The following is a 14,597-nucleotide window of genomic DNA, read 5'->3' on the forward strand; positions in this document are numbered from 1 at the left end:
TAGATCCCCATATTTTTCCACACACTTGTGCGATTAAGGACGTTGGTGGTGCAGCATTTCTTGAGTTCTTCACTCAAAAAGCAGGCTTCCGAGGTGTTGGTAATATTGTTTCTTGATCTGGGTACTGATATCCAGGGATGTAGTCCATTTGTGTAAATTCATTGAGCTTGTTTTTGTTATTCAGTTGCTTAGTTGTGTCCGACACTTTGTGACCCCAGGGACTGCAGCATGCCAGGCCTCCCTGTCCTTCATCATCTCCTGGAGTTTGTCAAACTCATGTCCATTGAGCCTGTGATGCCATCCAACCATCATCCTCTGTCATCCCCTTCTCCTCCTGCCTTCAATCTTTCCCAGCATCAGGGTCTTTCCCAATGAGTCGGCTCTTCACATCAGGTGGGCAAAGTATTGGAACTTCAGCTTCATTCCTTCAAATGAATATTCAGGACTGAATTCCATTAGGATGGACTGGTTGGATCTCCTTGAAGTCCAAGGAACTCTCAAGAGTCTTCTCCAACACCATAGTTCAAAAGCATCAATTCTTCAATGCTCAGCTTTCTTTATAGTCCAACTCTCACATCCATACATGACTACTGGAAAAACCATAGCTTTGACTAGATGGACCTTTGTTGGCAAAATAATGTTTCTGCTTTGTAATATGCTGTCTAGCTTGGTCATAACTTTCCTTCCAGGAGTAAGCATCTTTTAATTTCATGGCTGCAGTCACCATCTGCAGTGATTTTGGAGTCCCCCCAAAATAAAGTCTGACACTGTTTCCCCATCTATTTGCCGTGAAATGATGGGACCAGATGCCATGATCTTATTTTTCTGAATGTTGACTTTTAAGCCAGCTTTCTCACTCTCCTCTCACTTTCATCAAGAGGCTCTTCAGTTCCTCTTCATTTTCTGCCATAAGTGTGGTGTCATCAGCATATTTGAGGTTATTGATATTTCTCCTGGCAATCTTGATTCCAGCTTGTGCTTCATCCAGCCTGGCTATTTTCATAATGTACACTGCATATAAGTTAAAATAAGTAGGGTGACAATATACAGCCTTGACATACTCCTTTCCTGATTTGGAACCAGTCTGTTGTTCCATGTCCAGTTCTAACATTGCTTCTTGACCTGCCTATAGATTTCTCAGGAGGCAGGTCAGGTAATCTGGCATTCCCAACTCTTTGAGAATTTTCCAGTTTGTTGTGATCCACACAGTCAAAGGCTTTGGTGTAGTCAGTAAAGCAGAAACAGATGTTTTTCTGGAACTCTCTTGCTTTTTTGATGATCCAGCGGATGTTGACAATTTGATCTCTGGTTCTTTCTGTGGGAGAGGGCGATATCGGAAACCTGTTCAATATGGACCCAGGGTATCCTCGGGATGAACGGCGTCGGCGTCAGCAAGAGAAAGAGACAGAGGCTGATAATTCCTTGGTTTACGCAGGAAATAATAAAACCCCAGCACAGGGTTTGCTCTGTTTACGTAGGCTGCAGGCGCCCTCTCGAATCACTGGAGGCACCCCACCAGGGCACCCCCTCGAGTGGGTCTTAGAAGCCCAGGCAGATAAGTAAACGCAGAGGCCCCAGCGCTCCAAGGATCTCAACCAGAAAAAGGAGAATAGAGAAAAGGATGGAAAAAGAGAAAAAACGACACGGGGAGACCAAGCTTCAGTGAGCAAGGCCCAAAAGTTTATTTTCCAGTGCTGCTTTCATACCCTAAGTTGTGCACATAAAAAATAGAGAAAGGGAGGTATAGAGTCACACCAGAATCACACAGGGTCAGCAATCTTGACCCTTATCAGAATCAGGGCTTATTTTGGTATGTTTCATGATATACAAAAGTTTTAGGTGGTTTACATCATCTTCTGGCCAGGAGGCCTGCTAACAGTTTATGGCCCTCTCTCCTAACAAAGGTTAATTAGCTAGAAAAAGGCTTATATTCTTTCAAGGTGATTTTCCTAAAGTCAGGAGCTCTTCTCCAAAGACACATGACAAGGTTACATTCCTATAAGGCAAGGGTGTTGTGAGTTACAAGAAAGGAATTTATTAACTTAAGATCTGATGCGGTTAAATCAAAGGCTACTACTTATTTTCTCTATATGTGATTAATATATTTCCAAGGATACAATAGAAAATATGGAAACTTTGCAGCAAGCATTGATTCAACAATGAAATATTTTTTAGTACTATTCTAATGATTTTAACTTCTTCAACAGATTCCTGTATTTTAGAATATTAGGCTTTCTGTCCTTGCATGGCTGGGAGGCTGTAAACAGTCACATTCGTAGTTGTAAGAGCCCAGACAAACTTGTCAGGCAAGTTAGAAAGCTATCAGAGGGGCTTGGATTGAACACTCCTATTAAGCCAAGGAGAACTTTTTAACCACAGCTCTGAATTAATGTTTTCAGAGAAAGGTGGTTGGGGGGAAGCCCCCGTAAGTATTAGAGGACTTGGTAAGAGGCGTAAGATAGTAAGGCAGTCAGACTCCGGTTTTCTTTGGGGTAGATGCTCGGGTAAGTCCAGGGGGTTCCTCGAGTCCTGATTAGCCTTTGCCCATCAGGCCTCTTCCCCAGTTGACCTTTGCCATGGGTAAGATTTCCCTCGCTGGTTCCCAGTAGGGCGAGGGTGGAATGATTTGGGAGAATGGCATTGAAACATGTATATTATCATATGTGAAACGAGTTGCCTTTTCTAAATCTAGCTTGAACATCTGGAAGTTCACCGTTCAGGTCCTGTTGAAGTCTGGCTTGCAGAATTTTGAGCACTACTTTACGAGCATATGAGGTGAGTGCAATTGTGCGGTAGTTTGAGCATTCTTTGGCATTGCCTTTCTTTGAGATTGGGCCACTGCTGAGTTTTCCAAATTTGCTGGCATATTGAGTGCAGCACTTTCACAGCATCATCTTTTAGGACATGAAATAGCTCAACTGGAATTCCATCACCTCCACTAGCTTTGTTCGTAGTGATGCTTCCTAAGGCCCACTTGACTTCATATTCCAGGATGTCTGGTTCTAGGTGGAGTGATCACACCATTGTGGTTATCTCTGTTGTGAAGATCTTTTTGTATAGTTCTATGTATTCTTGCCCAAAAAAAAGTCTGACACTGTCTCCACTGTTTTTCCATCTATTTCCCATGAAGTGATGGGACCAGATGCCATGATCTTCGTTTTCTGAATGTTGAGCTTCAAGCCAACTTTTTCAATCTCCTCTTTCACTTTCATCAAGAGGCTTTTGAGTTCCTCTTCACTTTCTGCCATAAGGGTGGTGTCATCTGCATATCTGAGGTTATTGATATTTCTCCCAGCAATCTTGGTTCAAGCTTGTGCTTCTTCCAGCCCAGCGTTCCTCATGATGTACTCTGAATAGAAGTTAAATAAGCAGGGTGACAATATACAGCCTTGACGTACTCCTTTTCCTATTTGGAACCAGTCTGACTGTTGCTTCCTGACCTGCATACAGGTTTCTCAAAAGGCAGGTCAGGTGGTCTGGTATTCCCATCTCTTTCAGAATTTTCCACAGTTGATTGTGATCCACACAGTCAAAGGCTTTGGCATAGTCAATGAAGCAGAAATAGATGGTTTTCTGGAACTCTCTTGCTTTCTCCATGATCCAGTGGATGTTGGCAATTTGATCTCTGGTGCCTCTGCCTTTTCTAAAACCTGCTTAAACATCTGGAAGTTCACGGTTCACATATTGCTGAAGCCTGGCTTGGAGAATTGTGAGCATGACTTTACTAGCGTGTGAGATGAGTGCAATTGTGCGGTAGTTTGAGCATTCTTTGGCATTGCCTTTCTTTGGGATTGGAATGAAGACTGACCTTTTCCAGTCCTGTGGCCACTGCTGAGTTTTCCAAATCTGCTGGCATATTGAGTGCAGCACTTTCACAGCATCATCTTTCAGGATTTGAAATAGCTCAACTGGAATTCCATCACCTCCACTAGCTTTGTTCGTAGTGATGCTTTCTAAGGCCCACTTGACTTCACATTCCAAGATGTCTGGCTCTAGGTCAGTGATCACATTATCGTGACTATCTTGGTGTGAAGATTTTTTTGTACAGTTCTTCTGTGTATTCTTGCCACCTCTTCTTAATATCTTCTGCTTCTGTTAGGTCCATACAATTTCTGTCCTTTACCGAGCCCATCTTTGCATGAAATGTTCCCTTGGAATCTCTAATTTTCTTGAAGAGATCTCTTGTCTTTCCTACTCTGTTGTTTTCCTCTATTTCTTTGCATTGATCACTGAGGAAGGCTTTCTTATCTCTCCTTGCTATTCTTTGGAACTCTGCATTCAGATGCTTATATCTTTCCTTTTCTCCTTTGCTTTTCACTTCTCTTCTTTTCACAGCTATTTGTAAGACCTCCTCAGACAGCCATTTTGCTTTTTTGTTTTTCCATGGGGATGGTCTTGGTCCCTGTCTCCTGTACAATGTCACGAACCTCCATCCAGAGTTCATCAGGCACTCTATCTATCAGATCTAGTCCCTTAAATCTATTCCTCACTTCCACTGTATAATCATAAGGGATTTGATTTAGGTCGTATCTGAATGGTCTAGTGGTTTTCCCTACTTTCTTCAATTTCAGTCTGAATTTGGCAATAAGGAGTTCATGATCTGAGCCACAGTCAGCTCCTGGTCTTGTTTTTGTTAACTGTATACAGCTTCTCCTTGGAAGGAAAGTTATGACCAACCTAGATGTATGTTAAAAAGCAGAGACATTACTTTGCCAACCAAGGTCCATCTAGTCAAGGCTATGGTTTTTCCCATGGTCATGTATGGATGTGAGAGTTGGACTATGAAGAAGGCTGATCGCCAAAGAATTGATGCTTTTGAACTGTGGTGTTGGAGAAGACTCTTGAGAGTCCCTTATACTGCAAGGAGATCCAACCAGTCCATTCTAGAGGAGATCAATCCTGGGTGTTCATTGGAGGGACTGATGTTAAAGCTGAAACTGCAATACTTTGGCCACCTCATGCGACGAGTTGACTCACTGGAAAAGACTCTGATGCTGGGAAAGGTTGGGGGCGGGAGGCAAAGGGGACGACAGAATGAGACGGCTGGATGGCATCACTGACTCTATGGACATGAGTTTGAGTGAATTCCAGGAGCTGGTGATGGACAGGGAGACCTGGCGTGCTGTGATTCATGGGGTCGCAAAGTCGGACACGACTGAGCAACTGGACTGAACTGAATGTATTCTTGCCACCTCTTATTAATATCTTGCTTCTGTTAGGTCCATACCATTTCTGTTATTTATTGTGACTATCTTTGCATGAAATGTTCCCGTGCTATCTCTAATTTTCTTGAAGAGATCTCGTCTTTCCCATTCCATTGTTTTCCTCTATTTCTTTGCATTGATCATTGAGGAAGGCTTTCTTATCTCCCCTTGCCATTGTTTGGGAACTCTGCATTCAAATGGATATATCTTTCCTTTTCTCCTTTGCCTTTGCTTCTCTTTTCACAGCTACTTGTAAGGCCTCCTCAAATAACCATTTTGCCTTTTTGCATTTCTTTTTCTTGGGGATGGTTTTGCTCTGTCTCCTGTACAATGTCATGAACCTCTGTCCATAATTCTTCAGGCACTCTATCAGATCTGTTCCCTTGAATCTACTTGTCACTTCCACTGTATAATCATTAGGGATTTGATTTAGGTCATACCTGAATGGTTCAGTGGTTTTCCCGACTTTCTTAAATTTAAGTCAGAATTTGGCAATAAGGAGTTCATGATCTGAGCCATAGTCAGCTCCCAGTCTGTTTTTGCTGACTGTATACAGCTTCTCCATCTTTGGCTGCAAAGAATATAATAAATCTGATTTCAGTATTGACCATCCGGTGATGTCCATGTGTAGAGTCTTGTGTTCTTGGAAGGAGGTGAAGAACAGAATATTCTGACTGATTGAACACTGTGGTTAACACTGAGTTGCCGTGTAACATGGTATAGATTACACATTTTCAAAGAATTAGGATATAACAAAAACAAAATTTATATTAATAAAAATCTTCAAAAAATTATACCAACTTCTACACCCTAAACTTTTATGATTTGTGAGTTCGTCTCCTACTACTGTTCTGTTCCTAACTATCAGTGTATTAGCCATCAGGCATTCTACCTTTCTGGCAGTTTAACTGTTCCTCTTGAGGCTGTCCCTAGCCCTGTGATGTCCATTTTTTATACAGTCACTTTGTAAGTCTATTTCCTTCAAAGGATTAAAGGTTTCTACATGGCAGGAACATTGTGTTTGTACAGCGAGCTTCCCACACAGCTTCTAGCATGTGCTTGGCCCACAGTGGGCATTCAATATACAGTCAAAAATATTGTTTTGGCCACACCATGTGGCATGCAGGATCTTAGTTCCCCGAATAGAGACTGAACCCAGGCCGCTGCGGAGTCTCAACCACTGGACTGCCAGGTAACTCCCCTAAGATAAATTTTTATGTTTTAAACTAGTTCCCCCTAAAACGGATAAGGGGTAAAACAAATATTTTTAGCAACTTCAATTATTGTTTCAATTAAACAAAAAACCCAAAACTAAAACAAAAAAACTTAGTAGGTATCTAATCTTTGACGAGAAATTTACTGAATGCTTTCTTGGTGGCAAATACCATGCTAAGTGCTTAGTTCTCAAAATTCTCAAAACAATCAATGAGGTAGGTGGTATTTTATTTATGGAGAGAAGACTGACAGATAGGATTTTTTTTCAGGTATTTAAGTATTTGTTGAGCACCTACTTACTGGGCACAGAACAGACTCGCTGCCTTCTGTGGAGCCTATTTTCTAGTAGAACTTGCTACAATCACATATATGTGTCAGTATTCTAGATTTATACTTTATATGTTATGAGTTTGGACGGTTGAGTGTTCATCTCTAAAATGGCCCCATTCTTACTACTGACAAAAATTTGAGACTCAAGAGCTGAAGTTCAAGCCCTAGTGACTTCTTCAAGGTAAAAGTCACCTTGAAGGTCACTCTACCCTTGTTGACAGCATCCAATCTTGTGAGGATCTGACCTCCAAACTTAGAAAATGTTCTCAATAGAACACTTATAATAAAAGGAATTATATGCTGTGAGAGTCTGTTGGACAGCAAGGAGATCAAACCAATTCTAAAGGAAATCAGTCCTGAATATTCATTGGAAGGACTGATACTGAAGCTCCAACTTTGGCCACCTGATGCAAAAAACTGACTAACTGGAAAAGACCCTGCCACTGGGAAAGATTGAAGGCAGGAGGAGAAGGGGACGACAGAGGATGAGATGACTGGATGGCATCACCGACTTAATGGACAGGAGTTTGAGCAAGCTCCAGGAGTTGGTGACGGACAGGGAAGCCTGGCGGGCTGCAGTCCATGGGGTTGCAAAAAGTCGGACATGACTAAACTGAACTGATATATGGGATTAAAGAAATAAAAATTAAAGCTATAGCTTTTAAAGCCAGAAATTTAGCTGCCATGCAAACTTCAGTTAAGAGTAGTAGAACAGAGGGGAGACTACAGAATGGACTCGCCTCTCGGCAGCTCAGAGGAATGGAAAAGTCTAGGGGAAGGATCAAAGTACCCAGCATCATCACAATTCAAAGAGCAAAGCTACAGACCCTAGGCCATTGTGAGTTTTATTTACTTCTTTCTGGAGCTAGACACATACACAGGGAGACAGTTGAAAAATGCAAAGAGGAAAGAGCAGTTTCAGGCCTGAAACATTCAAACACGCACTTCCTGTGAAATACTGAAGCTGCTGGGGGGTTGATGGAGGGTTCCTTTTGCCAGGCCACTGCAAAGCAATCATTAATCATTGAGGTCTTTGTAACTAATCCCTAGTGGTATGGGGTGTCTTAGGAAAAGTCACAAAGTTTCACTGAAGTAACACTGAAGTTGAACTCAGAAAGTAAACAGAAGATGCTAGAAAAGGAATAAGAGAAGTGGTTTTACAAGCTGCTGAGTGGGCAGAAAATTGCGTTTTAGTTTGAAGCAATTTTTCTGACTATCACAATATTATCCAGGAAATCTGAGACAAAGGGCACCAAACTATTTCCAAATGCAGAAACTTGCAAAGAGCTGACCATGGCTCTCGTGGCCCTTGAAATCTACTCAAGCATGCCTACGGGAGGGAGATAGCACACACCACTCCACACACAGAATACCTATTTGACATCAGAAACCTTTTATTGAGACAAGGCCAACAGAGGGCTGGACATATTACAGGGTCAAGGAAGGCTGAGGAGACTAATCTGATTTCTTTTTCCTCTGTGGAAGAGTGGGCAGCCCAAATAATGAACAGAAGCCACTCCGAGATTACTATTTATACGTAAGATAATTTAAAAAATGAGATCTTAGCCAAAAAGCCTATACCTGGCATTAAAAAAAAAAATTACATCTTTTGGATGGATGGACTAAAAAGGCTAAATTGTCTACTCAAAATCTGTACAGCAGGAACCTGTTTTCAGCAGGTAAGCCTATTTACAAGTAAGATCTTCTTACTCTTGTAACATTGTCCTGTTTTAAGAAAATATATAATACCCATCCTCTGCAGAGAGAGTCCGTAAGGCCTCTGTGACTCCACAGAAGTATAAAACTGTCTCTACTATAGAACTATTTATACAGCAGTGTAAATACATACAAACACACTTGCCCCTCGCTGCATCCTACAAACAGGTTATAAATATCTTGAATGAGAAGTTATGGCTCATTCATTTTTGTATCTTCAGTGACAATAGGCCCTCTCTCTCACTTTCTCTATACACGTATATATAATTGTTTTCTTGCATGAATACTAAATGAAAATGATTTTATATCACGACTATTTACATTTCAAACATTCTCACCATTACCCATCTCTAAAATAAGAACACCAAAAGCTACCAAGTTTACTGCGGTTTTCACAAGATAGTGCTTCTGGACTTTTTAATGTAACCAAATATTCTTAATTTGCAAGTTTTCAGAGTAACAATACAAACTGAGCATTCTCCTTGGAATGGAAGACTTGCTTGGAAGTTACTTCATTCTTTTTCTCTTTTTCAAGAGTGCATCTCGCAGCGCCAGCTGGAAGATAAAGAAAAAATGAGGTAAACATGATCTAGAGAAGAAGACCACTGGACCGATGTTCAGAGTGAACCTGTAAATATCCTCAGAAAGTTTTACAGTTCCCAAAAGAAAATAAATGGAATATTAAGTAAAAGATTATGAAGAATAAATCTAAATTAAAAAAGAAAATAACCAAGGCCAATGTGTACCTTTTAAGTTTGTGATGCATATTGTTCCATTAATTCCCCAAGCACCCATCACTTTTGGAGTCCCAGAAACTTTAAAGCATTTTGGGGGGGTGGAAGTTGCCTAGCTCTACAGCTACATATTCAAACTTTTTGAATTTTATGATTTTAAGTTATTGACTTCTTGCCTTTAACTCAGGTCTGGGTCTTAGTATGTCTGTGTAGACAGGTAGAATAACTGGGACGCTTATGGTAGAAAAAAATTAACAAGTTCCTTTCAACCTAAGTTGCATGGCTAAGAAGGTATTTCATATCTGTAAAGTCAGTTTAATTATAGTATCCGTTCATGTTGTTATATATTGATTAAGTTCAAAACTGGAAAGCTGTGGAATAGTCATACATACTGTTAAGAACGATATATTAGCTAATAATATATCACCAATGCAATGGACATGAACTTGGGCAAACTTCAGGAGATGGTGAGGGACAGAGAGGCCTGGCGTACTGCAGTCCATGGAGTCGTAAAGAGCTCGGCATGACTGGGCGACAGAACAACAATCAGCTAATAATGTAACTCAGGTTACACGGATTAAATTCCACTCATTAAACTTTGTAACAAAGCACAGGCAACTCTCACACATATAGCAGGTCCCTTCCTCGCTCACAGCCCACCATCTGAACACACTGCGAGGTCCTCTTCTCTCTCTCTTCTCATGTGCTTTACCTTCCTTCTCTAGTCTCACCTCTTTTTGGAGATGCTCTATAACTGCACCATCCAATACAGTAGCCACGAGCTATACATGGCTGTTGGGCAACGAAACGTGGCTAGTCCAAATATTCCCTGGTTGCGCAGTTGGTAAAGAATCCGCCTTCAGTGCAGGAGACCCTGGTTCAATTCCTGGGTTGGGAAGATCCTCTGAAGAAAGGATAGACTACCCACTCCAGTATTCATGGGCTTCCCTGGTGGCTCAGACAGTAAAGAATCCGCCTGCAATGCGGAAGACCTGGGTTTGATCCCTGGGTTGGGAAGATCCCCTGGAGAAGGGCATGACAACCCACTCTAGAATTCTTGCCTGGAGAGTTCCATCTGGACAGAGGAGCCTGGTGGGCTACAGACCATGGGGTCACAAAGAGGCAGACATGACTGAGCAACTGAGCACAGCACAGAGCACAAGCGTAAAACACACTGGGTTTCAATCAGCTCAAAAACAAGAATGTAAAATACCTCACTTCAAGTGGGCCTTAGAAAGCATCACTACAAGCAAAGCTAGTGGAGGTGATGGAATTCCAATTGAGCTATTTCAAATCCTGAAAGATGATGGTGTGAAAGTGCTGCACTCAATATGCCAACAAATTTGGAAAACTCAGCAATGGCCACAGGACTGGAAAAGGTCAGTCTTCATTCCAATCTCAAAGAAAGGCAATGCCAAAGAATGCTCAAACTACCGCACAATTGCACTCATCTCACACGCTAGTAAAGTCATGCTCAAAATTCTCCAAGCCAGGCTTCAGCAATATGTGAATCGTGAACTTCCAGATGTTCAAGCAGGTTTTAGAAAAGGCAGAGGCACCAGAGATCAAATTGCCAACATCCGCTGGATCATGGAGAAAGCAAGAGAGTTCCAGAAAAACATCTATTTCTGCTTCACTGACTATGCCAAGGCCTTTTACTGTGTGGATCACAATAAACTGTGGAAAATTCTGAAAGAGATGGGAATCCCAGACCACCTGACCTGCCTCTTGAGAAACCTGTATGTAGGTCAGGAAGCAACAGTTAGAACTGGACATGGAACAACAGACTGGTTCCAAATAGGAAAAGGAGTACGTCAAGGCTGTATATTGTCACCCTGCTTATTTAACTTCTATGCAGAGTACGTCATGAGGAACGCTGGGCTGGAAGAAGCACAAGCTGGAATCAAGATTGCCGGGAGAAATATCAATAACCTCAGATATGCAGATGACACCACCCTTATGGCAGAAAGTGAAGAGGAACTCAAAGGCCTCTTGATGAAAGTAAAGGAGGAGGGTGAAAAGGTTGGCTTGAAGCTCAATATTCAGAAAACGAAGATCATGGCATCTGGTCCCATCACTTCTTGGGAAATAGATGGGGAAACAGTGGAAACCGTGTCAGACTTTATTTTTTTGGGCTCCAAAATCACTGCAGATGCTGATTGCAGCCATGAAATTTAAAGACGCTTACTCCTTGGAAGGAAAGTTATGACCAGCCTAGATAGCATATTAAAAAGCAGAGACATTACTTTGCCAACCAAGGTCCGTCTAGGCAAGGCTATGGTTTTTCCCGTGGTCATGTATGGAAGTGAGAGTTGGACTGTGAAGAAAGCTGATCGCTGAAGAATTGATGCTTTTGAACTGTGGTGTTGGAGAAGACTCTTGAGAGTCCCTTGGACTGCAAGGAGATCCAACCAGTCCATTCTGGAGGAGATCAATCCTGGGTGTTCATTGGAGGGACTTATGCTGAAGCTGAAACTCCAATACTTTGGCCACCTCATGTGACGAGGTGACTCACTGGAAAAGACTCTGATGCTGGGAGCGATTGGAGGTAGGAGGAGACGGGGATGACAGAGAATGAGGTGGCTGGATGGCATCACCGACTCGATGGACATGAGTTTGAGTGAACTCCGGGAGTTGGTGATGGACAGGGAGGCCTTTCGTGTTGTGGTTCATGGGGTCGCTAAGAGTCGGACACGACTGAGCGACTGAACTGAACTGAACTGAATAATTTTCATATTGATTACTCTGCTGGCCTAGAGGGAAGAACAGAACAGAGAAAATTAGGAACCCAGAGTCAAGCTTCATAATGAAGAGACCCTGAAGAAAATATAGGACAAGGAAATACAGAAGTTCTGATCATGGCAAGAAAACTGGAGGTGGAAAAAGCATTCTTGAACCAATGTGTGCGCATGTCCAATGAACTCTTAACTTCCTCTTAAAAAATTCTTTAAGACAAATATTTGATACTTCCAGAGGTGCTGATGGGAACAGCGAGGCTTCTCTATCATGCCAAAAAAGAGCTGCTAAAAACAGAGGAAGTGGGGAAGGAAACGCTCCGAGCTAAGTGCAGCAAGATTACAAATATCTCAAAATAAGGCAAGGCCTGCCAACTATTTCCTCAATTGTAAAATTGTACAAAAGGCAGGGAAGGATAAACTAATGGATTTAATCAATTCAACCATGAATTTAAATTGAATTGGGAAAATTCAATTTAAAATCTTTTTAAATTAATCAATTAATTTTTGGCTGCACTGGGTCTTCACCGCTGGTCGTCTCTGGTTGCTACAAGCAGGGACCACTCAATAGTTGTGGTGCACGGGCTTTTCGCTGCAGTGGCTTCTCTTGTGCAGCACACTGTGTAGCTCGTGGGCTCAGCAGTTGTGGCACACGGGCTTAGTTGCTCCTCAACAAGTGTGATCTTCCTGGACCAGGGATTGAACCCCCATCCTCAGCACTGGCAGGTGGATTCCTAACCACTGGACCACCAGGGAAGTCTGAGTCTATTTAAAATCTTTAATGGCATCTTTCATTTCAGCTTTCAACAACTTCTATTCAGAATATTGTCATTTTATTACTTACACAATGCTGCTAAACAGTTGCGGAGAAGGCAATGGCAACCCACTCCAGTGTTCTTGCCTGGAAAATCCCATGGATGGAGGAGCCTGGTGGGCTGCCGTCTATGGAGTCGCACAGAGTTGGAATGACTGATGTGACTTAGCAGCAGCAGCTAAACAGTTGAGAACTAGCAAGTTTAAATAGATAGGGAGGCGTTAAGGGGTACCTTAATTTAGTTCATTCTGACTTGGACCCACACAGACGGAGCCCTGCCCTGGAGAGCTGGCTCTCACATTTGCATCTGGGAGGTTCATAACTGGCTTGCAATTTAGGAACGCTCGTTCAGGATGTGGCACTAACATTTACTTTACCTATTTCCTACAGATTCTTCTGGGTACAATTAGATATATACTCTGGTACATTCCCAGGAGACAAGGATATAAAAACAAAAATCTGTTTTACTACAATATCAAGACTACTTGCCCAAGACAGAAAATGGATAAAATAAAATGCCAAAGGCCTATAAGGGCACACAGAGGAAGGACCATGCCAGGGACAGACTGTTTAGTCTGTAGAGCCCTCCTGAAGCTGTTTCTGAGTCACTGGTGTTGCTTAGTCACTCAGTCTTGTTCCACTCTGCGACCCTGTGGACTGTAGTCTGCCAGGCTTCTCTGTTCACGGAATTTCCCAGGCAAGGATATGGAGTGCGTTGTCATTTCCTTCTATTGGGGATCTTCTTGACCCAGAGATCGAACATGCGTCTCCTGCACTGGCAGGCAGGTTCTTTACCACTGAGCCATACCAAAGGCCATCTGAGCCCTTTCTGAGATACTACCACACATAATAATGTTTTTTGGAGAAAAGCACCAGGCATATAACAAACACTCAAAAATTATTCTTCAGTGGAGTTTTATATTGTATTTCACAGATGCAACACCAAGAGACTCTTAGCATAGGAATGGACCTTAGCAATCATTTAGCCTAAACTCATTTACAGAGGAGAAAAAAAACCAAAGGTCACATAGCTGAATCTCAACCAAGTTAGGTATAGGATTTACATGCCTTGACTGCTCTCCACCTCTCCATGCTCTCTAAGAATGCAGCCCATTAATCCTGAGACACACATTACAGAAGGTCTTAGAGGGCACAATTCCACTCACATGTAGAGAAGTCTCAGAACACTACCACCACTCTGCCTAGTCCAGCTTCAGGTTCAACTCACCTGCTTTTCTCGGAAGGAACGCTTATTTTTTGACCGGACATTATGACTATACCGCATCATCATGAAGTTCTTCTGCTTTTTCTTCTCTTTATTGGTGGAACTGGAAAATGGATTCATTTTGGTTTTCTTCCTCACAAATTCTTTTCGGTCTGTTTTTCCAGCCTATTAGCACACATGCACAAAAAACACCATGGTAGGAGTTAACGCATCAACACACACGTCTCCTCCGTGGCAGCTCTACTGGAAGCCAAGGATACGAAGGTAGACGGAACCCAGACCCTGCTCCCTGGTGACAGTTCAGTCCGGGGGGACATGACCATGATGCACTGTGATGGGGCTGGGCAGCACAGTGGAACAAATGGCTTTCAAGAGGTCAGAGGAGCCTCTGAGAAAGGGAGACCTCGTGAGCTGTTCATTGCAGGGTGAAGGCCTTTCTGGTGAGGAAAAGTGGGAAGGGTAGAGCATTTCAGAAGGTAGGAATAGTTTATGCGGGTGTGGGAAGAAACAAGGGTTTTCAAGCTTATGTAAAGAGGTGTCAGTGCCAGTGGAACAGAGGGTGATGTGGAGTGTCTGGAATGGTGTCTGAAAAAAAGGCAGAGAAAATGAAGCTGGAAAGGCAGG

At 42.4% G+C, this 14,597-nt stretch overlaps 1 protein-coding gene across 2 annotated transcripts in view; it reads right to left on the reverse strand.

Moving 5' to 3' along the window:
• Positions 1 to 3,846: 3,846 nt before the first annotated feature.
• SDAD1 (SDA1 domain containing 1) overlaps positions 3,847 to 14,597 on the reverse strand; it is a 35,126-nt gene continuing 24,375 nt past the window's right edge. Inside the window, exons 21-22 of one of the 2 annotated variants that reach the window (XM_088836395.1) lie at positions 13,977 to 14,138; positions 3,847 to 9,020 (exon numbers count right to left, since the gene is read on the reverse strand). In XM_088836395.1, the coding sequence (XP_088692521.1) occupies positions 8,973 to 9,020; positions 13,977 to 14,138 (210 nt within the window). In that variant the 3' untranslated portion in view covers positions 3,847 to 8,972. The remainder of the gene's footprint in view (positions 9,021 to 13,976; positions 14,139 to 14,597) is intronic. The other variant, XM_088836394.1, reaches the window with a different exon arrangement.

Source organism: Moschus berezovskii, chromosome 5 (genome assembly GCF_049115385.1).
Source record: "Moschus berezovskii isolate FMDL1 chromosome 5, NW_MosBer_1.0, whole genome shotgun sequence".
NCBI lineage: Eukaryota > Metazoa > Chordata > Mammalia > Artiodactyla > Moschidae > Moschus > Moschus berezovskii.